Here is a 24,805-nt window from a genome sequence, read left to right as displayed (position 1 = left end):
GTTTGTACTGCAGGTGAGAGTAAGTCCACAGAGGGATGTCTTTAGTTAGAGACAACACCACGCTCACCAGCTTATTCACTGTGCTCTGAAACACACACACACACACACACGCACACACACACACAAACACACACACAATTAGCTTCACATTGAAAGCAGTGACTTCCCAGATCTACTGGTGCGGTTTCACTTCAACAGTTCTTTGTACCTGGATGTCGTCCAGGCCTTGGTCTCAGGATGATGTTGGGGATCGTGAGCTGAATGAGGCTCTGAAGAGAGGAGGAGGAGCTGATTGGCTGCTACTGGAGGAGGAGGAGGAGGAGAAGGCTGGTATTTGGGGAAATTAAGTCTCCTCCTCAAAGCGTCCAGAGAGGATTTGGTGGCTGGAGGAGAAATGGACAAATCAGGACAGAGAGATCAGAGATGATACCGCTCCATTTGCCTAGAGGTAAACTTTAACCCTCCTGTTGTCCTTGAGGAAGGATGGGAGGAAGAAGGAAGGAAAGGAAGGAGGAAGGAAGGAAGAAGGAAGAAGGAAGGAAAGGAAGAAGGAAGGATGGGAGGAAGAAGGAAGGAAAGGAGGAAGGAAAGAAGGGAGGAAGGAAGAAGGAAGAAGGAAGGAAAGGAAGAAGGAAGGATGGGAGGAAGAAGGAAGGAAAGGAGGGAGGAAGGTAGGAAGAAGGAAGAAAGGAAGAAGGAAAAATGGGGAGGAAGAAGGAAGGAAAGGAAGAAGGGAAAGGAGGGAGGAAGGAAGAAGGAAGAAGGAAGGAAAGGAAGAAGGAAGGATGGGAGGAAGGAGGAAGGAAGGAAGGAGGAAGGAAGGAAGGAGGAAGGAAAGGAAGAAGGAAGGATGGGAGGAAGAAGGAAGGAAAGGAAGAAGGAAGGAAGGGAGGAAGGAGAGGAAGGAAGGAAGGATGGAGAAAATAAGGAAGGAAGGAAGGTAGGAGGGAGGGAGGAAAGAAGGAACGAGGGAGGGAGGAAGGAAGGAAAGAAGGAAGGTAGGGGGGAAGAAAGAAAGAGAGAAGGAGGAGGGAGGAAAGAAAGGAAGAAGGAAGGATGGGAGGAAGAAGGAAGGAAAGGAGGGAGGAAGGAAGGAAGGGAGGACAAGAAGTAGTGAGGATTTGGTGGCTGGAAGGAAAAAAGGACGAATCAGGACAGAGAGATCAGAGATGATACCGCTCTGTTTCCCTGGAGGTAAAGATTAAGAAGAAAGGAGGAAACAGAGGATAAGAAAGATGGAGAGGGACATGTTGGGAAAGATGGCTGACCTTTGACCAGAGCTTCAGTGTTGCGGTGGCAGAGCTGACCAATCAGATTAAAGAATCGACAAGGAAGACAAGTGAGACAGCGAGTCTTCTGTTTGGAGTCCGGATGGAGACACTGGAAAGATCCCTGGAGAGGAGAAGAGAGCTTTATGAGTGAGTGAGTGTGTGTGTGTGTGTGTGTGTGTGTGTGTGTGTGTGTGTGTGTGTGTGTGTGTGTGTGTGTGTGTGTGTGTGTGTGTGTCTGTGTGTGTGTGTGTGTCTGTGTGTGCGTGTGTGTGTGTGTGTCTGTGTGTGTGTGTGTGTGTGTGTCTGTGTGTGCGTGTGTGTCTGTGGGTGTGTGTGTGTGTGTGTGTGTGTGTGTGTGTGTCTGTGTGTGCGTGTGTGTCTGTGGGTGTGTGTGTGTGTGTGTGTGTGTGTGTGTGTGTGTGTGTGTGTGTGTGTGTCGGTGTGTGTGTCTGTCTGTGTTGAGTGTGTGTCTGTGTGTGTGTGTGTGTGTGTCTGTGTGTGTGTGTGTGTGTCTGTGTGTGTCTGTGTGTGTCTGTGTGTGTGTGTGTGTGTCTGTGTGTGTGTGTCTGTGTCAGTGTGTGTGTGTCTGTGTGTTTGTATGTGTATGTGTGTGTGTGTGTGTGTGTGTGTCTGTGTATGTGTGTCTGTGTGTGTGTGTGTGTGTCTGTGTGTATGTGTGTGTGTGTCTGTGTGTGTGTGTGTGTGTCTGTGTGTGTGTGTGTGTGTGTCTGTGTGTGTGTGTATGTGTGTATGTGTGTGTTGTGTGTGTGTGTGTGTGTTTGTGTGTGTCTGTCTGTCTGTGTCTGTGTCTGTGTATGTGTGTGTGTGTGTATGTGTGTGTGTGTGTGTGTGTGTGTGTGTGTGTGTGTGTGTGTGTGTGTGTGTTACCTCCAGATTAACAGTCTCTGTTGGCTTCATCTTCCTCTTCAGCTCCTCAGTCAGCTCAACAAATACTTCTCTACCTGCTGACTCTGCCTGATGAACACACACTTACACACATTAACACACACTAACACACGCTAACACACACTTACACACACTTACACACACTTACACACACAACATACAGCACATACGCGCTTCAGGAGACACACACATTGACTGTCAGCATCCCTAATGAACTATTTTAATCTTACTAATTATTTATTATTATTAACCTTCCTGTCGTCCTCCCTACTGTTTTGACTGTTCCTTCTTTCCTCCCTCCCTTCCTTCCTTCCTTCCGTCGGTCCTTCCTCTCTCTTTCCTTTCTTCCTTTCCTTCCTCCCTTACTTATTTCCTCTGTCCTTCTATCCTTCCTTCACCCCTCCTCTTTTCCTTTCTCCCTCACTCCCTCCGTCCGTCCTTCCTTCCGTCCTTCTTCCTTCCATCCTTCCTTCCTCCCTACTGTCCTTCCTTCCTCCCTTCCTTCCTCCCTCCTGTCCTTCCTTCCTCCATCTTTCATTCCTTCCTTTCCTTCCTCCCTTACTTTTTTCCTTTCCTCCCTTCCTTCCTCCCTCCTTTCCTTTCTTCTTCCTCACTCCCTCCTTTCCTTCCTTCTTCCCTCCTTTCCTTCCTTCTTCCTTCCTTCCTTTCCTCCCTCCTTTCCTTCCTTCTTCCTCCCTTCCATCCTTCCTTCCTCCCTACTGTCCTTCCTTCCTCCATCTTTCATTCCTTCCTTTCCTTCCTTCCTCTCTTACTTCTTTCCTTTCCTCCCTTCCTTCCTCCCTCCTTTCCTTCCTTCTTCCTCACTCCCTCCATTCCTTCCTTCTTCCTTCCTCCCTTCCTTCCTCCTTTCCTTCCTTCTTCCTTCCTTCCTCCCTCCCTCTCCTCCTTCCTTCCTCCCTCCTTTCCTTCCTTCTTGCTCCCTTCCTCCCTCCTTTCCTTCCTTCCGTCCTTCTTTCCTCCATCTTTCATTCCTTCCTTTCTTTCCTCCCTTCCTTCTTTCCTTCCTCTTCTTCCTTCCTTCTTTCTTTCTTCCTCCCTTCCATCCTTCCTTCCTCCCTCCCTCCTGTCCTTCCTTCCTCCCTCCCTTCCTTCCTCCTACCTTCCTTCCTTCCTCCCTCCCTTCCTTCCTCCTACCTTCCTTCCTTCCTCCCTCCTGTCCCTCCTTCCTTCCTCCTCCCTCCTGTCCTTCCTTCCTCCCTCCTCCTGTCCTCCCTTCCTTCCTCCTCCTCCTTCCTTCTTCCTCCTTTCTTTCCTTCTTCCTCCCTCCCTCCTGTCCTTCCTTCCTCCCTCCTTCCCTTCCTTCTTCCTCCCTTCCTCCCTCCTTTCCTTCCTTGACTCGAGGACAACACCTGCACCGCACTTTTTGTTTTAGGGGAACACAATTTCCTTTCTTATGTTCATGTACTTAACAAACAAATAACAATATTATCCTTATCTCATCTTATCTTAGTAACAGTAGCAGTAATATTAATATCAGCAGCAGCAGGATTAGTGTGTATTTTGTTTTCTTACCAGTTCAGAGTGACAGCAGCAGCTTGGACTGAGCTGTCTGTCTGCAGCAGGAGATCCTGAGGTGAGACAGGTGAGTCTTCGGGCAGGACCAGCAGACAGCAGGATGACATCGCCTCAAGCAGCCGACCCATGCGACACTCCAGCAGGTCTGTGGCAACTTTAGTGACCTGATCCAGTTCCTTCAGAGCCAGATACACACTTCCTATGACTGCACAGGACAGAGAGTGGAGCTGCTTCACTACTGTTAATATTTCATATGGGTTAACAGTAGATTACATATCACATTAAAAGTTTTAGAAGACCCCAATTTTTGTAGTTTTGTATAGAAATTCAAGCAGTTCAGGTCCAATGAAAGCTTGAAATGGGACAAAGGTAAGTAGTGAACTGCCAGAGGTTATAAAAAAAGGTAAAGTTACCCAAAACTGATTATACAAAAACACTTAACCCTCCTTTTGTCCTCGAGTCAAGGAAGAAAGGGAGGGAGGAAGGAAAGGAGGGAGGAAGTAAGGAAGGGAGGAAGGAAGGGAAGAAGGGAGGAAGAAGGAAGGGAGGGAGAAAAGGAAGGAAGGGAGGGAGGAAGGAAGGAAGGAAAGGAGGGAAGGAAAGAAAGTAAGAAGGAGGGAGGGAGGGAGGAGGAAGGAAGGAAGTAAGGAAGGGAGGAAGGAAGGGAAGAAGGGAGGAAGAAAGAAGGGAGGGAGGAAGGAAGGAACGAAAGGAGGGAAGGAAAGAAAGTAAGAAGGAGGGAGGGAGGGAGGGAGGAAGGGAAGGAAGGAAGGAAGGAAGGAAGGAAGGAAGGAAGGAAAGGAGGGAGGAAGGAAGGAAGGAAGGAAGGAGGAAAGGAAAGGAAAGGAGGGAGGAAAGAAGGAAGGAGGGAGGGAGGGAGAAAGAAAAAGAGGAAGGAAGGGAGGAAGTTAGGGAGAGAAAAGAAAGAAGGAAGGAGGGGAGGAAGGAAGGAAGGAAGGAAGGAAGGAAGGAAGGAAGGAAGGAAGGAAGGAAGGAAGGAAGGAAGGGAAGGAAGGAAGGAAGGAAGAAGGAGGGAGGGAGGGATGGAGGAAGGAAAGAAGAAAGGGAGGGAAGAAAGAGCAAGAAGAAACAAAGACCAAGACAGTGAGCTTGAAAACATTTGTTCAATATAAAACTTGAAACATTGGGGTGTTCTAAAGCTTTTGACCGGTAGTGTGTGTCTCTGGCATCACTTCCTGTTCCTTACATCCATCAGTGCTGAGCGTGGTCCAGGACAGTGTGGTGAGTCCAGGGGAGAGAGCCGCCTCCACACGGCCAATGAATGGCTGCATCAGAGGGAAGAGGAGAGGCGGTATCCTGGCAACCACCGAGCTGTAGTCCTGGAGCATTTCCAGCAGCCTGGACCAGGACCAGGACCAGGATCAGGAGTCCATTCAATGAAACACAACATGAACTTAACAGTGAGGGTTTAAGCCTGAGTCAGCTAGTCTGTAGGAAGTGTTTTTATAGATGTTCCAGCTGAAGGTGAGGTGCTACTTTTACACCTCAGACAACAGGAAAATCTTTTTTGTGATATTTGCACTCAGGTTTTTAACCCTCCTGTTGTCCTCGAGTTAAGGAAGGAAGGAAGGAAGAAGGAAGAAAGGGAGGGAAGAAGGGAGGACGAATGAAGGAAGGGAGGAATGAAAGGAGGGAGGAAGGAAGGAAGGAAGGAAAGGAGGAAGGAAGGGAGAAGAAGGAGGAAAGAGGGAAGGAAGGAAGGAAAGGAGGAAGGGAGGGAGGAAGAAGGAAGAAGAAGGTAGGAAAGGAGGGAGGAAGGAAGGAAGGAAAGGAGGAAGGACGGGAGGAAGAAGGAAGGAAAGGAGGGGGTGAGGAAGTAAGGAAGGAAGGGAGGAAGGAAGAAGGAAGGAAAGGAGTTAGGAAGGGATGAAGAAGGAAGGGAGTGAGGGAGGAAGGGAGGAAGGAGGAAGGAAAGGAGGGAAGGAAGAGAAGAAGAAGAAGGAAAGGAGGGAGGAATGAAGAAAGGAAGAAGGAAGGAAAGGAGGGAGGAAGAAAGGAAGGGAGGAAGGGAGGAAGAAGGAAGGAAAGAAGGGAGGAAGGAAGGAAGGAAGGAAGGAAGGAAGGGAGGAAAGAAGGAACAGTCAAAAGAGACGGGGTCAATGTAACCCGGGAGGACAACAGGAAGGTTAAAGCATAAATTGAAATGTGAATGGATCAGTTCTTCTCACCGGCTGTGCAGAGCTTTGAGCTTTGCTTCTCTGGAAGTCATCTTCATAATGACGTTTGGCACAGTCACTCCCAGTTTGGTCATCCAGCGGGCTTCCTGCAGCACCTCCAGAACCTCAGGGTCCAGGTTCACAAACACCTCCTGTCATAAAGACATAAAAACAGTGAAAGTCTGAAGTAAGAGAACACGTGGCTGCTGAACGACGTCTGGAACGACACAATTCATTCAAAGATAAATGATCTAGAACAGTAGTTCTCAAACTTTTTACACCAAGTACCACCTCAGAAAATACTTGGCTCTCCAAGTACCACCATAATGACCAACACTATACAGTAGCGTAGTAAGTCTAAGTATTCATCAAAAACAAGGCAGAGGTTTTATTCCTAAAGAAGTATATTTAATATTGTCAGGCATTGTAACATTTTACACAGTTTGAACAGTAAGACTGCGCTTAAATATAGGAAAATTAAAAAAAAAACCTGTACTTAAACAATTAAAATGTATTGCACATAAAAGTTAAATAAACATTGTACTTAAATAAATGTAAAAAAACAAAACAAAAACTGTTCTTAAAGATTAAATAAAACTGTACTGTACTTAAATGTTAAGTAAAAAATGGGCTGTATGCATAGCTGCAAGTAACAGTTGTTGCTGTCTCAACTTCACACACTGCTGTATGGCTGCTTTCTGAAACAGAAACACACACAAACACAGAGGAAGAACAATAAGATAAATAAAACAAAAGTGAGGAAGAGAATTAAGAATAACAGCTGTAATTAAACATACACAGACTATTTATGAAAACTTACATGAGCTTAATGTGATGGGTGTGCATGCCTCTGAGAACACAGTACTGCAATGTCTGGGTCAATGGAGGTCAGCTTCAGTCTCAGGTTTGGCTCAGCATCCACCCTGCTTCTGTACTTTGTTTTTATGACAACAAGTGAAGAGAAGCCTTTCTCGCACAGATAGGTGGTTGCAAAAGGAAGGAGAAAGCACACGGCCTTGTCAGAAAGCACAGGGTATTCACTGTACTGCTTCATCCAAAAGTCCAACAAAGTGTGCTTTCTGAAAGATGCCTTCAGTGTTTCGTCACAAGACAGCTTTATTAAACTCTCCTGCTCAACAACAGTTAAATCCATTGAGGCCACGTGAGAGGTGTCAATGTTGAAAGGGTTTCTCATCCAGCTGCTAGCTTCAGCTCCAGGCATCACTGGGAAATAATTGCGGAACTGTTGTCTGAGTGATGCGAGGTGTGCAGCGATGTTCTCCCTGACTCCATCATCAAGCATCAGGTCATTATCAGACAGAAAACTCTCCAAAGCAGGGAAAGCTGAAACATCACCTGTCTTGATTTTGATTTCAAATAACTCCAACTTTTTCAGCAGTGCATTAATTTTGTCCTGCACATCAAAAACATTGATGGAGAGTCCCTGCAGTCCCACATTCAGTTCGTTTAAACGTGAAAAAAATGTCAGACACGTATGCCAGCTGACTGAGCCACACAGCATCCTCAAAAATGTCTGACAAAGGGAAATGTGTATCCTGCAAGAACATCTGGACCTCTCTGTGTAATTCGAAAAGCCTCGAAAGCACCTTTCGTCTTGAAAAGCCACCTTACTTCAGTATGAAGCAAGAGTTGGACATGCTCACTACCCATCTCCTCACAGAGCACATGAAATAAGCGAGCATTCATCGGTCTGGCCCAGGCGGGGAGTTCTGGTCATCTGAAATGATGCGAACGCGGAAGTAACTTAAAACTGCATTCTATCAAAAGGCCACCAGGGGGCGACCGTTTTGGTGTCAAAAGGACTTCCGTCTCTATACAAGTCAATGGAGAATTCACCAATGACTTTATATTTGACGATAAAGCAGGTATATGCATTAGGGCGTGGCTACGTCGTGATTGACAGGTTGATTGGTTCACAGGTTCAGGAAGGCGCCTCATGCTCCTCCTGATGCCCATATAAGTAGAATCCGTGTTTTTTTTTTTACGCAGCATGCACCGGAAATCTTCAAGATGGCGCTGCCCAGATCTGAAACTATTCGCTTCCAAGCAGCAGTCCACAAACCAATGGGTGACGTCACGGATGTTACGTCCATTTAATATACAGTCTATGGTCTGGCCTTCATGAAGTTCACCGTTTTTACAGCAGAGTCCAGCACAGACTTGAGGTCATCAGGCATCTTCTTTACTGCCAGCGCCTCACGATGGATACTGCAGTGAGTCAGGTGCCACCTCTCTGATGCGAGCTGCTACCCCGCTGTTACGACCTGTCATAGCACTCGTGCCGTCTGTACACACACCCACACACTTTTTCCAGTCCAGTCCGTTCTCTTGGATAAACGCGTTCAGTACCTGGAAAATGTGCTCTGCCGTAATTCTGGTCTCAGGTGACTGACAGAACATAAAATCCTCCTGAGCTGCACCATCATATTCATATCTCACATAAACTAATAAATTGGCCAAATCTGCAACATCTGTACTCTCATCAAGCTGTATGGCAAAAATATCGACTGTTCTTAATGCACTCAATCAGTGTGGCACCAAGTTTAATTCTCTGGCAGCTTTCTCACAACTGTTCCCTGATTGTGTGCGGCTTACCAGCTCTGGCGATCCGGAGGCTGGCTCGATATGAAGCTTCCTGTGCTTTGGCTATGGGTGTACCATAGGACTGAATGGTGGACTTTAAGATGCCGTTTGAGATGCGATGGTTTCATGCATTCATTGCTGAACACGTCGCCATATACCACACACTGCGGCCTGGGCCCTTCCTCTCTCCCGCTCCAAATGAATCCAAATTTTATATAATTTTCGTCATATCTCCTCACTGGTTTGTGCCGGTTGTTATGGTTGTTATTGCTAGCAAGCTGCTCTGGGGGCTTCACTGGCGCCACCAAAGTAGCCGCTGTGTTCACCTGCACCCTGCCCACACTCGTCCTCTTGAGTTGTCGCTTTCTCCTGGTCCCTTCGCTGACTGAAGCCACAACAGTAGTTTAGACGTCTTCATTATTAGAAAAACTCCACCTTTAGCCAGAAGCTACCGTTAATAACTGCCTGAAGCTACCGTTAATAACTGCCTGAAGCTACCGTTAATAACTGCCTGAAGCTACCGTTAATAACTGCCTGAAGCTACCGTTAATAACTGCCTGAAGCTACCGTTAATAACTGTTGACGTCGACGTCAACAGTTATTAACGGTAGCTTCAGTTTCAAACGCTACATACTGCTACCCAGAAGCACTTGCGAACTTGTTAAAAGTTCATTTGTATCTCTTTTCATTTTCTTGCCATCGGTTGATAAGATATTTTCATCCACTCTAATATGTTTGATAGTATTTCATGTTTTAAATGTATTTTTTATTTATATTTATTTCAGTGATTCTGTGGCGTACCACTAGTGGTACTGATCTAGAACCAGCATGTACAACATTTGCTGCTTTTGTCCTTAACCTTCGTGTCGTCCTCCCGGGTCAAATTAACCCCGTCTGTTTTGACTGTTCCTTCTGTCCTCCCTTCCTTCCTTCCATCTGTCCTTCCTCCCTCCCTCCTTCTCTCTTTCCTCCCTTCCTTTCCTTCCTCCCTCCCTCCTTCTCTTGTTCTTTCCTCCCTCTACCTTCCTCCCTTCCTTATTTCCTCTGTCCTTCCTTCCTCCCTTCCTTCTTTCCTTTCCTCCCTTCCTTCTTTCCTCTCTTCCTTCCCCCCTCCTTTCTTTCCGTCTTCCTCCTTTCCTCCCTTCCTTCTTTCCTTCCTTCCTGTCCTTCCTCCCTCCCTCCTTCTCTCTTTCTTTCCTCCCCCTACCTTCCTTATTTCCTCTGTCCTTCCCTCCCTTCCCTCTTTCCCTTCCTCCCTTCCTTCTTCCCTCTTTTCCTTTCTCCCTCCCTCCCTCCTTCCTTCTTTTCTCCATCCCTCCCACCTTCCTTCCTCCCTCCTTTCCTTCCTTCTTGCTCCTTTCCTTCCTTCTTCCTCCCTTCCTCCCTCCATCATCTCATCACTGGACACACACAGAGGAAACATCTGTCTCTGGAAACCGGAAATCACAGTATTCCCCTAACAGACCGTAACAATGACATCTTTGTAAAAACTGTCATATAAAACACCACAGTTCTAATATGCAGCAGATTCATTTATCCCTTTATTCATCCTTCCCTCGTTCAGCACCTTGTTGTTTTGGTGTCGGACCAGCAGGGCGGCGCTCAGGCAGTGTGGCGTTCTCTCTGCAGCCTCGCTCCAGCCTTGCAGGTGCAGCAGCTCGTACTGCAGCAGCACCACGGCCAGCTTGTTGTAGCTCCGGATCACCTTCGTCATCTCCGGTCCCTGGCAAGCAGCGGAGAGACAGACAGATCACATGAGGTCATATCGTTCAGTCATATTAATATTATAGATGTGGTAAAATGTGAAGTCGTACCTTGAGGACGTCGAGCTTCTTCTTCAGGATCAACATGGGAGCTTCAATCTTCCTGAAGAGCTGACGACACCACAAGATCCGACCTGCTACCTGAGAGAGAGAGACAGGTTCAGACAGACAGACACAGAGACAGACAGACAGACAGACAGAGACAGACAGACAGACAGACACACACAGAGACAGACAGACAGACAGACAGACAGACAGGCAGACACAGAGACAGACAGACAGAGAGACAGACAGACAGGCAGGCAGACAGACAGACAGGCAGGTCTTCATACTGGCGGCAGGTTGCGTCCGGTGGGTGGTCTGTCTCTCTGTCTCTGGTAGGTCTTCCTCAGCAGCTCCAGCTCTCGGCTGTAACGCTGCAGCAGATGCAGGTAGTACTGCTTCAGGTCCAGAAGAGCCGTCGGACCGGACTCAAACACTGTGAGCAGCTCCAGCATCCGCTCTGTCTGAAACATCAACACTGGATGTGACTCTGTGTTCTCTCTACAGCAGATCACCTCAATCCTCAATGTTATTACCATCTGTGGACTGTTGGTGAGTTCATCTACTAACATACTGTATTTAAGTAAAGTTTTGAGGTACTTGTACTTACAATACTTAAGCTCATAATACTGCAGTACTTTTACTGTAATACTGCATACTACATCGCTCATAATACTGCAGTACTTTTACTGTAATACTGCATACTACATCGCTCATAATACTGCAGTACTTTTACTGTAATACTGCATACTACATCGCTCATAATACTGCAGTACTTTTACTGTAATACTGCATACTACATCGCTCATAATACTGCAGTACTTTTACTGTAATACTGCATACTACATCGCTCATAATACTGCAGTACTTTTACTGTAATACTGCATACTACATCACTCATCTAAAGGATCTGAGTACTTCCATCACAGTCAGCATCAGTAGAGATTAGAGTCGGTTTCAGTTCTGACGGTGTTGAACTCACAGTGAGAGACTGACTGAACCAGAAGTCCAACAGAGACCGAAGAGACTGGAACAAACCCTGAACCTGGACCTGGAAGTCTGCATAGTCACTGTCAAACTGTGACACACACACGCGCGCACACACACGCACACACACACACACACACACACACAAAGGAGCAGTGTGTAGGATTTAGTGACATCTAGTGGTGAGGTTGCAGATTGCAGCCAACTATGTTTTTTCTTTTTACTTGTTTTTTTTTTAATTGAATGTCTATAATTATCTCCGTAACCCTCCTGTTGTCCTCGAGTCAAGGAAGGAAGGGAGGAAGAAGGAAGGAAAGGAGGGAGGAAGGATGGAAGGATGGAAGGACGGAAGGAAGGAAGGTAGGAGGGAGGGAGGAGAAGGAGGGAAGGAAGGAGGGAGGGAGGGAGAAAGGAAGGAAGGAGGGAGGAAGGAAGGATACAAGGAAGGAAGAAAGGGGGATGGAGGAAGGAAAGAAGGAAGGAGGAAAGAAAGAGAGAAGGAGGGAGGGAGGAAAGGAAGGAAAGAAGGAAGGAGGGAGGAAGGAAGGAAGGACAGAAGGGGATAGAGGAAGGGAAGAAGGAACGGAGGGAAGGAAAGAAGGAGGGAGGGAGGAAGGATAGAAGGAAGGAAGAAGGGGGATGGAGGAAGGAAAGAAGGAAGGGAGGAAAGAGAGAGGAAGGACAGAAGGAAGGAACAGTCAAAACAGACGGGGTTAATTTGACCCGGGAGGACGACACGAAGGTTCATGAAGCACATTGGAATTGGAAAAATAGCATTTTTATGTAATATAAAAAGTGTTACTTTACCTCCAGCTTGCGGTGGTCCAGGATGTCGTAGGTCTTGGACTTGGTGGTGGAGACGATGGTCTGATAGCGAACATAAATCTTCTCAATGCCCTCCACCTAAAACACAGCTCAGGTTATATATAAATGTATATTAGCTGATTGGAGCAGAAGAATAAGTTAAGTAATAAGTCAACAGTCTGAACTCTTACAGTACAGTTTTATATATTAAACAGATACATATATATTGAGTAGTTTTGTGTTCCTATCAGGCGGGGGACTTCCGGTCCTCTGAAATGAGGCCAACGTGGAAGTAACTTAAAACTGCATTCTATCAAAAGGCCACCAGGGGGCGACCGTTTTGGTGTCAAAAGGACTTCCGTCTCTACACAAGTCAATGGAGAATTCACCAACTTCTCACTTGATTTTATAACCTCAGTAAACGTTTTCAAAATGTGTTTATGGTCTCAATCGCTAGTTTAAAGCCTTCTTCAATGCAGTATGATGTTCATTTGGGACATTTTGGCCTCCCTGATTTTATATGTGACGATAAAGCAGGGTATGCATTAGGGCGTGGCTACGTGGTGATTGACAGGTTGATTGGTTCACAGGTTCAGGAGGGCGCCTCATGCTCCTCATAATGCCCATATAAGTAGAATCCCTGTTTTTATTCTTCCCAGCATGCACTGGAAATTTTCAAGATGGCGCTGCTCAGATCCGATACTATTGGCCTCCGAGCAGCAGTCCACAACCAATGGGTGACGTCACGGATGTTACGTCCATTTTATATACAGTCTATGGTGGCAGCAGGCATTTCCCCGTCCTCCTCCTCTCCCAACCGCCACACTTCTGTTCCGTCTTGTTTTTGATATTAGTTATAGTTGATAGTTTATTTTGAGAAGTAAGGTGGACGGCCAGTTTTGTTAATCTTGTTTTCTCTTGTTTAATTAGGTAGGAGGTAATGTTTATCATTTGTTTTTCTTAGGGCATTTTTCTTACTTTCTAAATAGGATTGTTTTACTTGATATTTTGGCTTTGGTCCACCCTGAAGATTAATAACTCAGTCATATATTTTATGTATATCTATAGGTTCATTAATTTATTTGTATAAATAAATGTTCCTTATACACAACCTAATTTTGCTTGTGGCTACTTGGGTTTTGGGGAAGATGGGGCTTATTCACGTCATGTCCTAGGCACCCCTAGACTGGGGCATAACACCTGAAAGAGGAGAATGGAAGGAAAATATGTGTTTGTGTATGTATGTATATGTATATATGTTGTTTTTTTATTGATTTTTAAAATGTTCTATTCTTTTTTTTTTTTTTCTCCTATAATTTCTATTTTGCCGTAAACCAATGCCTATTGTTTTGTTTCGCTATTTTAACATGTTGGAAATAAACTTAACTAACTAACTAACACTTGAAGCATATACTAAAACATTTATAATAAACCTTCATGTTTTGCAGAGCAGCCAGGCTCTGCAGGGTCGACGTCATGTCAGCGATTTTCTCCAGACGTCTGCAGAACGCATCGAACTTCCCAAAGATGTAGTTCTCACTGACAGCAGAGAAAGTCAGTTAGAAAGTTGGTTAGTTAACTCTGATCTGCTTCACATATTTAACAATGAATGATTATAAACGAGGTGAAAACGTTTTACCTGAAGTCAAACTGTCTGTTTTCAGGGTTTTCTCTCAGTTTGTCTCTGATGGACTGGAAGCTCCTCTGATACTCAGCATTTAGATTACAGCAGTCAGAGATCCGCTGCAGCAGCACCGGCCTACCACACACACACACACACACACACACACACACACACACACACACAGTCAGGGTAACTGGGTGACGTCAGCTTATTGCTTTCCACCTGTGCATGTCAGTCATACAGTACATCTCATTGTTGGTTCCTTCAGATTTCAAATCAGCTCTCTCTCTCTCTCTCTCTCTCTCTCTCTCTCTCTCTCTCTCTCTCTCTCTCTCTCTCTCTCTCTCTCTCTCTCTCTCTCTCTCTCTCTCTCTCTCTCTCTCTCTCTCTCTCTCTCTCTCTCTCTCTCTCTCTCTCTCTCTCTCTCTCTCTCTCTGGTAGTTTTTCTGTGTAAAGCATTAACTTGCAGTTTTTAAGTTTAGTTTTTTTTTGTCTATTCTTTGTGTCTTGTTTTGTGTCTTATGTGCCTGTATGGTCATGCCTGGGACTGACATGCTTACTCACTGAGAAATAGTCCCTACAGTGACAATAAAGTATTTCTTCATTTCTGGTGTTGAGTACCTGCTGTGGTCCCAGATGCGAGCCGCGTCCTGCGACAGGTAGCTCCTGCAGGTGCTGATCATCTGGTTGGTGACTTTGAGCAGCAGAGATGTCATTCTTTCTGAGGTGTTGTAGTACTGAGAGACGGTGTGGATCATCCTGATACTGGTCATCAGGCCGGGAATGTGCTCCAGTATTCTGGTCTGTCGGAGCCAGAGAGACAATTCATGAATCAGTTAAACTAGTTTTAAAAGCAGCATCAGGTTTGTTAAAATGTACATTTAGTATTTTTGTTGGTTTTATATCATTTGAAATGACATTTGCACCATTTTTTACCAAAAGTAAGACTGAATGCTCCTGAAAATGTCAAATGGTGTAACCACAAAAGAATGATCAATGCTAATGACTTCATTTAAAACATGTAAATGTTTCCTGATCTCCATGGTAACCAGAGTAAATGTAATATTTAGAACAATTGTATTCCATTACCTTTATTTAATATAAAGTTATAATGTAAGATCATGCCAAACTAGTTGATATGGTGTTTTATTGATTATTTACTGTTTTTAAGCAAGTTGAATTATTTGGTACAAAGTTTTTATGGTTACACCACTTAGACATTTTTGCCATAATCCTCTAATATATTCTCTCTAAATGGATTAAAAGCAGAAATTTGATGCTGGGTCCACAAAAAAAGAATGTGTGCAAGTTATTCATACGTTTATTTTCATGTTTTAACCCTTTAAATTTAAACTAAACCACATGGACACTAAAAACCTCACTGCTTTTTGATGTAACATATGATAAAGAAGCAGAATATTGTTTTTTTCCTATCCTGATGATAAAAATGTCCTCAGACAGGAACTCTAAAGTTTAGAGAAGATTGTTTGTTTGAATAAAAAGACATAAAAATTCTATTTTTACCGGAGTGCATTTCCCCAGCGGTCCAAAGAACCTGTCCAGCGTGTGAAGGAACTTCACATTGTCCTTTGCTTCGTTGGCCACGACAGTGATGTCACCATCCTGACAAAATTAATCAATCATGATATCAGCCATGTAAACCAAACTGCTGTCAGGTCAGTTTGAACTCAGTTACAATGAATGTGAATTTAAACTGAAGCTGACCAGCTCTCTCCAGGTACGAAGCGTTCGCGACTTGGCGACCTGCAGAACTCCCAGAGTCCTTTTCACCTGAGGACGCTTCACCTCCTCCATTAGACTGACACACACACACACACAGACACACACACACACACACACACACACATACACAAAATGAGATTTAAAAAAAGGAAAAAAATTACTAAAGATGAAGATTAAAGAACGGTTCCAGTGTTTCTAGTGTGTTAAACCAGCAGTCAGGTGCTGTAATCATTCACAGTATTGGATGAGATTAAACTAATTGAGGTCATATTTCCAAACTGAGCTAGATTAGAATAAACTTTAATGATCCCTGACAGTTAATCTGATGTAGAATTAGTTCAAACTGTGCATCTACCTGTTAAAGGTGACCATGCGTCTCTTCCAGTGCTCCAGCTCAGCCGATGGTCCGACATCATCCGCCTCCCTCCTCATCTGCTCGCTCTCCGTCAGCACCTGCTTGATCTGATTGGTCCACACTGAGGCCACGCCCTCCAGACGCTCCACCAGCTCGCTGTTATTGGCTGAGAACAGATGAACAAGCTGTTACTAAAACTATGGATGAGACTTTAATTTGAATGTGTGCATCCTGTCCAATATGGCACAATACATCCTCAAAAGCTGCCCGAAATCGGCAGTTTAGGAGGAGATAAAAAATGAACAAAAGCCCTTTTTTTACAGTTTGCACAATCAAAAGTTTAATTTCAGAATACTCTTGACTGTAATTCTGCAACAGATAAACAATTCAGGTCTTTAAAATCAGGCAGAGACACTGTCTCAGGACTGTATAGAAGGTGGATTCACTTCTCTAATCTCAACAATCACACTCAGCTCCAACAGGAACAAGACTTAAGCAGGCTGTTCTATAATATTGGGCCACTTTGTCATACATTTGGAGTTTGGAACAGAAACCTATGAGAGGATCTAAGGCTGCAGACTGGCTCATAAAGACTCAGCAGTTCTGTATAAAGGAGGAGCAACCCATGGATAGCTGTAAAGGTCTATGACAGACTGGCAGGAGCTGGAAATCTGAGATGTCTGTTAAAAAATGTTTGGATCAGCTGAAAGCGTGAACGTAGGTTTGGTCTGATTTCTGCCAGTAATGAGTTACAATAATGAAGTCTGAAGTGAGTGGATAACCTTTTCCACGTCATGGTGAGAGAACGTGTGATAGTTTTGATGTGGAAGAAATGTCTTTGAGCCGTTTTCGAATGAGTCAAACATGACACCTTCAGATTTGTTGCTGCTGAAGGCGTAGCTGTGGTCGATCTTCTTACCTGCGGAGGTGTAGTCTGCAGGGCTGCTCAGCTGGCTGATGACACCAGGAAGCTCCACCTGCTGCAGCTGGAACTTTCTCTCCATGTTGACTCTGGCCAAGCTCAGATTACTGACAAACTGATCTACTGAGGACAGAAAGGACCGGACGTCTGGACAGGACACACCGTCCTGCACTGTGCCCCAAGTCTGCACAGAGAAGAAAGGTTCAGCTGAGTGGAAAACTGACTTGTTTAATTCAGGCCTGTTTTCACTGATGGGAGTTTGTTGAAGGTTTTTGTTCTTACAGCACAAACAGAACACATCAGGAGAAACACTGGAAGTTGCCACAGTGAGACTCTTGGCCAAAATAAAATTAACTGATGTCCTGACCCACCTCATAGCATATTATATTATATTATATTGTCTCCTGGGCCTGTGCAATATACCTGTGCAATTTACACTTCTATATAGGGTTTTGTGCAATTCACAATGCTCTCACTTTCCCTTCATATAGGGTTTTATGCACTTTCTTTTTATTTCTAGAGAAGTATATGTTTTATGGATTTGTGTCTTTTTAACTTGACTTGACTCTGAACAAATAACCACACAAGAGAACCCATAGACTATATATAAGAAATGGACGTAACATCTGTGACGTCACCCATTGGTTTGTGGACTGCTGCTCGGAGGCCAATAGTATCGGATCTGAGCAGCGCCATCTTGAAAATTTCAGGTGCATGCTGGGAAAAATAAAAACAGGGATTCTACTTATGTGGGCATCAGGAGGGGCATGAGGCGCCCTCCTGAACCTGTGAACCATCAACCTGTCAATCACGACGTAGACATTGAAGAAGGCTTTAAACTAGCGATTGAGACCATAAACACATTTTGAAAACGTTTACTGAGGTTAGAAATCAAGTGAGAAGTTGGTGAATTCTCCATTGACTTGTATAGAGACGGAAGTCCTTTTGACACCAAAACGGTCGCCCCCTGGTGGCCTTTTGATAGAATGCAGTTTTAAGTTACTTCCGCGTTGGCCTCATTTCAGAGGACCGGAAGTCCCCGCCTGGTAGAACCAAATTTTGTGACTGTGTTAGGTAAAAATCAGAAGAGCATGAAGAAGAGATGCTGGTGTTATACCTGCTGTGATTTGAGAGCAGGTAACATGATGTGAGACAGCAGAGTTTCCAGACTGTTGAGGATGCTGCCGTCACTGCAGTCCAACGTGCTGAAGTTCACCTCCTGTAAACACAGCAGGTACAACAGCATGACGGCACACAGGTGAAGAAGACAGAAGTTACGTTACCTGCAAGAGCATTGACTGACCTGCTGTACGTTAGCAGTGGTGATGGCCTTGTCTGTGGTTCTCAGGAAGAACAAACACTTCCCCAGTAAAGGCTAGAAAAAACAGAAAGATAGTAAGTTATGTTCAATCTGGTGCTTTAGGATCAGGTACAGTGATCTAATGGTGACCACAAAGATCATTTCCACTTTGCTCTGTCGTCACATTTTGGGAAAACCTTTTTAAGTTCATCTCACATTTAAATACTGACTGTACTGCAGCTAGAGGACGGCCTGCAGGGAGTTTCTTCACAGGTTCGGAAAATTAAGATTCCCTGAAAAGTATAATATTTATAACCAAACCCAAGAAATACATGGACCCAGACCAAAGCCGAGACTTTAAAAATGGAACAAGAAAAAGTGAGATTGAGCGTTTGGCACATAAAGAGCTCAGCAGCCTTTAGGAACCACAGTCATAGTCAGATTGAGTGAGGCTGCTTATATTCAGGTTTTTTATTTCTAATTAAACATGCAGCACTTTACAGAAGTTATCAGACTGTTTCCAGCTGCTGTCAGATCCAAACTTCTGCCCAGATTAGAGATATGTGGCTGTTAGACTGGACAAGTCTCAGCTGAGTCCAATCCACAGGGTTTGGGTCTCAGTTTGAGATTCACAGACAGTCAGCCAAACACTCTGTAGGGCTATGACTGTTATCTTCATGAAAACTTAATCAGTTAATTATTTTCTCCAGGATAAACTTTCAAAAAAATTGTGAAAAATGTTGATCAGTTTTCTGAAAGCCCAACATAATGTCCTCAAAAGTCTCAAAGATTCAGTTCACAGAGGACAAAAAGAAACCTGAATATTCACATTTAACCCTTTGAATGTCACACCAAGAAAATGATATTAAAAATATTATTCATTTGCTTTTCCTACCTCTTTTTCTTTCTTATTGACCCTAAATGTTATGTTTTACAGACCTCTACCTCTTATTGTTGTTATTATATATATGCAGTGTCGGGGAGACTTAAACTACATGTATTTGAACTACATAGCTTAACTACAATTTGCTGTAACTTGCTGGTAGTTAAACTATATTCATATTTTGTGCTGCGTCAAGTAGTTCAAATACTTTTTGGGTCATTTTTTGTTTAACTACTCAATTTACAAACTACAATTTTGGCCAATAACATGAAATATTTTTTATTAAAAATAAGATTTATATAATATAAATGTTATTTTACCATTATTGAATATAGAAGTCTCTTTGAAAAAAGGCATGAATCATGTCATGCCATGCCAACATTGTTGTTCAGGACACATCGATCTAGAATATGTCTGCCTCTTTGTATTTTTATTACATTTTTTTGTTGACTGATTTACATTTCTGATTTACATGTGGGTATTGGGGTAGGATTTTCATTTTCTCTTTATATTACCCAACATGTCTATAGATTACCCATCATGCCTATAGATTACCCAACATGTCTATATATTACCCATCATGTTTATAGATTACCCAACATGTCTATAGATTACCCAACATGTCTATAGATTACCCAACATGTCTATATATTACCCATCATGTCTATAGATTACCCAACATGTCTATAGATTACCTAAAATGTCTATAGATTACCCATCATGTCTATAGATTACCCATCATGTCTATAGATTACCCAACATATTTATAGATTACCCAACATGTCTATATATTACCCATCATGTCTATAGATTACCCAACATGTCTATAGATTACCCAACATGTCTATATATTACCCATCATGTCTATAGATTACCCAACATGTCTATAGATTACCCAACATGTCTATAGATTACCCATCATGTCTATATATTACCCATCATGTCTATAGATTACCCATCATGTCTATATATTACCCAACATGTCTATAGATTACCCAACATGTCTATATATTACCCAACATGTTTATATATTACCCAACATGTCTATAAATTACCCAACATGTCTATAGATTACCCATCATGTCTATATATTACCCAACATGTCTATAGATTACCCATCATGTCTATAGATTACCCAACATGTCTATATATTACCCAACATGTCTATAGATTACCCATCATGTCTATAGATTACCCAACATGTCTATAGATTACCCAACATGTCTATATATTACCCAACATGTTTATATATTACCCAACATGTCTATAGATTACCCATCATGTCTATAGATTACCCATCATGTCTATAGATTACCCAACATGTCTATAGATTACCCATCATGTCTATGGTGAACCTACAGTATGTTGACCATCTTTTCTTCTTTAAACAAATAAAACTGAGTTGAGGCATATTTCTGCTGGCATGTGAATTTTTTGTAGGCTATTATAGTTTGTTTCATATACACCACATGTTGATTTATTTAACTCTGAGTTAAATGAGTATAATGAGTATAAGTAGTTGCTAAAGCTAGCAAGCTCTACAGGGGTAGAAATGTAGTTTGTTCAAACTACTGCCAGGCTGAACTACATGTAGTTGTACAAGCTACACTTGCAAAGTAGCTTCCCCAACACTGTATATATGTTGAAATTGTTTGGTTTGTTCTATATAGTCACATTATCTTCTGTAATATTTTAAGTGGAGGTTTTAAATAAGCCCATTTGGGTTTTCTGCCTTTCCCTGCACTCTATATTATCTTCATTTTTGCGTGTGTAATTTTCGTGCTAAACAAACTAAACTAAGAAACTAAACTAGGAAACTACCAAATGCATCTTTTCAAAGATTTTTTTAAAACATATTCGGGACTCATTGTGTTCAATAAACTCTCTGAGAGTAGACAAGAGGAACAAATTAAACTCAACTTCAAAAACGTCTCCAGCAGGATCATCATCATGTCATCATTGAGTTAGTGTTTTTCTTCATTGGTTATACACTAGCACGGTCTGTATCTAGCAGCCACACCGCCATCTGGTGGTCATTTTGTGAATTACACACAAAATGACACATATCAACGGTAAAGATTGGATTAAATAGATTTAGTTTTTTAGCAGATATCATGACACAAATTGACCTCTACCAAACAGTTGAGCAGACCTACAATTTAAAAATGTTTTATTAAAAAAATATTAATCAATTATCAAAATAGTTGCAGATTAATTCTCTGTTGATTGACTGATTGTTGCAGGTGTAATGTTCTGTTTGTGTGCTATAATATCATGTTATTCTGTGCTTATTCTTATTCTGAGGAAGGAAGGAAGGGAGGAAGAAAGAAGGAAGGAAGGAAGGAAGGAAGGAAGGAAGGAAGGAAGGAAGGAAGGAAGGAAGGAAGGAAGGAAGGAAGGAAGGAAGGAAGGAAGGAAGGAAGGACGGAAGGAATGAAGAAGGAAGGAAAGGAGGAAGGGAAGAAAGAAGAAGGAAGGAAAGGAGGAAGGAAGGGAGGAAGAAGGGAGGAAGGGAGGGAGGATGGAAGGGAGGAAGAAGGAAGGAAAGGAGGGAGGGAGGAAAGAAGGAAGGAAGGGAGGAAGGAAGAAGGAAGGAAGGAAAGGAGGGAGGAAGGAAGGAGGGAATGTAGGAGGAAGGAAGGAGGGAGGGAGGGAGGGAGAAAGGAAAAGAGGAAGGGAAGAAGGAATGAAAGAAGGACAGAGGAAAGAAGGAAGGGAGGGAAGGAAAGAAGGAGGGAAGGAAGGAGGGTAGGAAAGAAGGAAGGAAGGAAGGAAGGGAAGAAAGAAGGAACAATCAAAACAGACGGGGTAAATTTGACCCGGGAGGACGACACGAAGGTTAATGAGATAATACCTTTAAAACCATGAGTGTAACGTTACAGCTCAGTGTTTCTCACAGAGGAAGCAACTTGGCAAGAAATAGATGGTAGAGTAACCCGACTATTCGCCCTGAGTCACACTGGTCCGCGTGCAGTTTCCAGGGTTTTATATCACCTTGCTAACCACCAAACAAAGCAGCCCACAGGATTCTCTTCCATAGTAACACAACACAGACTCAGTTATTATCTCTGTAGCAGGACAATGGTGACCACGAAACAGGCAGCATGGCATTGAGCTCAGTATGAGACTAAATGTCGATAACTTCTCAGTGGCTCAAAGCAGGTACAGTAAGAGCAAAGTAAGCAAGGAAGAGCAGTGGGAGGAAAGAGCTAAAAATCAAGAATAAAACAATGATAAAACAAGCAAACCAACATATTAAAATAACCCCTGACCCCAGCTGTCCTGGCCTGGACCTCAAGTCTGCTACAGCTCATGTACAGAGTTCACATAATAAGTTGCATTATAATTAATTTCTTGCATAGTTTTACAGAAAGTAAAACAGGAATGCACAAAAGCAAGTTTATATGCTGATATAGCTCCTGAATTTAGTTCTTGTGGACTATTTGTTGTTTTTTTAAAAGCATTTAGTGAAGAGAACTCTCAGGTTTCTTTGTGCAATTCAGTTTAAGTTGCATTAAAATTGGACTTTCACTTTAAAAACACAAGTGTGATAAAGCAGTTGAGTCCTACCTCAGAGCTCCCTGTAGTGAGGAAGAGTTTCTTCTGAGCCGCAGCTGAGTTGGCCACATCCACAGAGGAGGAATGACTGGAGGACAGATTCTGGAGAGAAAGATTAACATATGAAAGTGGAGACAGAGAGGAATATTAACGACAAAGAAAGAGAGAACAGGAAAAGAGAGGAAATAGCAGAGGAAAGAGAAAGGAGACAGGGAGAGACAGAAGTTGCCCCTGAATGAGAAGACAGCGACAGGAAAAGAAACAAAAAAGTGAAATTGTACATAGATGATGATAAATCAAGAGAGAAAGAGAGAAAACTTACCTGCTTCATGTTCTGATAGAAGAAAATCAGCTTCTTGGATCCGTTTGCAGCAAAGAAATCATCAATCAGAGTGAACTGGAAGAATCAGACATGATTAATAAAGCAAAGATCATTTCAGTGAGTTTGTAGTTTCAGATCCAGACTGTGATGCTCACCTTATCATCAGAGATGAGGGCGTCCTCCACGTCTGCCTCCCCCAGGGTCCCAGCGTCCACCAGTCTTCCCATCAGGTATTTGTGTCGTGCGTCCAGCGCCGCTCGCCGCTCCTCCTTCACGGCTCTCGCCTGCTTCGCAATCTCTCTCCTCGCCTCATTGGACAGCAGCACCGTCCTTTTACCAGACACCTGGAGAGAGATTAGATTCATAGTATTATTAGTTCTCAACAGTCAGATGTTCTTTCCTCATCATACCTGCTGCCTACATTTCCCACAATGCAACCCAACCAGAGACAACCACAACCAACATTGCCTCAAGTGACATCATCAGTGACATCACTTGAGGCAATCCATCAGATTTCACACAGCAGACTTTAAACTCCTTTTTTTTTTACAACATCTGGAAACACATCCTACCATCACATTACTGGTTACTCACTGAGGCGCCAGCGATCGGGGACGGAGCAGCCGCTGGAGAAGTGATGTGAATAGTGGCTCTCAGGTTCTGGCCTCCTATTCGCCGGTGTCCTCTGTCGGTCGCATCTGGGGTTCGGAGGACAAAACAGTGACATTTGGCAAACAAAAAACCAAGCACTTCACACACTAAGACAGCAACAACAAAAAATCCCCAAATGGTCCAAATGCAGCTGCCAGATTCGTCACAAGATCTAAGAAGTTGTATCTCACAATTTCAAAGTCCTCCTTCTTACTAGTAAGGCTTTTAATGGATCGGCTCCTCTGTATTTCTATAATACTCCATTATGTCATTTATGTTTTCTTGATGCTGGTTACTTAACTGTTCCTCAATTTCACAAAGAAATCTACTGGTGAAGTCTTTACCCACCAAGCTCTTTGGAATAAACTACCACTGCACATTATTACCTGTGCGTGGGTATATTTGTGGAATAGTGTTGTTAGCAAAAAGTAGTTTACTTGAAGTTCATTTTATTAAGTATGCTTGAGTGTAAGTATAAGTATAGCCAGTATACTACGGACCATGTACTTGTAGTGTACTAGAAAGTTTACTAATTTAATACCTCTTCGGACTAAATTGGAACATTTTTAAGTTTACAAAAGTTTACTTTAAGTATACAACAAGTACACTCTTCTATATACTGCCATTGTACTGGTTATATACTATATGATGTTGAGCATATAAGTTTATAACAGGGGTAATACCTCAAAGCTAATGTGTGTAGTGAAAAACATTAATAATGTTAAATGTAAGCACGAGTCAATGACTTGAACTTATTCTGTACTTGGATCAAGATATACTAAGTATTAGTACTTTGTGACAGAAAGAAGTAAAAAGTATACTAAAGTACAAGTAGAAGCTTTAGTATTAAAGTATAAGTGTAAGTCTTAGTATTAATGTACTTAGTCTTAGACTTTTCTTTATACTTTTCAGTATAAGCCAAGTATACTTCACTATACTGCCTCAGTTTTAGTATAAAATAAGTATACTCGTAGTACACTTGAATAAACTACTTTTTGCTAAGGGTCTGTATTAGAATCAGTTTTTGTTTTAAATTGACAGTAGTTTCAGCTCATGCATGGATCACTGTGTCATCTGTACCTCTGCGGAGGTGAAGTAGAGGAGGTCTAGGTTTTGCTTCCTCCTCGTCCTCCTCTGTCCCAGCGACGTCCTGGCTCTTCAGCCCAGGATCGAGGCTCTGTTCTGGGGCAGACTGGACTTCCTGCCCCCCTGCCGGCAGCTCTGTGTTGGAGGAAGGAGCACAGCTGATCAGCCCAGGATCAGAGCTGCCAGCTGGTGGAACAACAGGCGAAACCTCTGCATCTGCCATCTGAGGGTCAAGACATATTCAGCTTAAAAGTGAACAAAATGTTGACAG

General features: G+C 43.2%; 1 protein-coding gene across 1 annotated transcript in view; it reads right to left on the bottom strand.

The window, feature by feature from the left end:
• Nucleotides 1-24,805, bottom strand: part of LOC134002161 (dynein axonemal heavy chain 5-like) — a 113,686-nt gene that overhangs the window by 86,610 nt on the left and 2,271 nt on the right. The window contains 22 exon segments of the mRNA XM_062441446.1: nt 3,711-3,918; nt 4,921-5,072; nt 5,903-6,042; nt 10,062-10,217; nt 10,309-10,398; nt 10,590-10,763; nt 11,282-11,377; nt 12,094-12,189; nt 13,524-13,629; nt 13,730-13,849; nt 14,336-14,517; nt 15,239-15,337; nt 15,440-15,533; nt 15,813-15,978; nt 16,732-16,918; nt 17,852-17,953; nt 18,038-18,109; nt 22,488-22,577; nt 22,798-22,872; nt 22,953-23,141; nt 23,392-23,495; nt 24,529-24,757. Coding sequence (XP_062297430.1) covers nt 3,711-3,918; nt 4,921-5,072; nt 5,903-6,042; nt 10,062-10,217; nt 10,309-10,398; nt 10,590-10,763; nt 11,282-11,377; nt 12,094-12,189; nt 13,524-13,629; nt 13,730-13,849; nt 14,336-14,517; nt 15,239-15,337; nt 15,440-15,533; nt 15,813-15,978; nt 16,732-16,918; nt 17,852-17,953; nt 18,038-18,109; nt 22,488-22,577; nt 22,798-22,872; nt 22,953-23,141; nt 23,392-23,495; nt 24,529-24,757 — 2,927 coding nt within the window.

Source organism: Scomber scombrus, chromosome 20, assembly GCF_963691925.1.
Source record: "Scomber scombrus chromosome 20, fScoSco1.1, whole genome shotgun sequence".
NCBI classification, from domain to species: Eukaryota; Metazoa; Chordata; class Actinopteri; order Scombriformes; family Scombridae; genus Scomber; species Scomber scombrus.
This window is presented reverse-complemented; position numbering and strand designations above follow the sequence as displayed.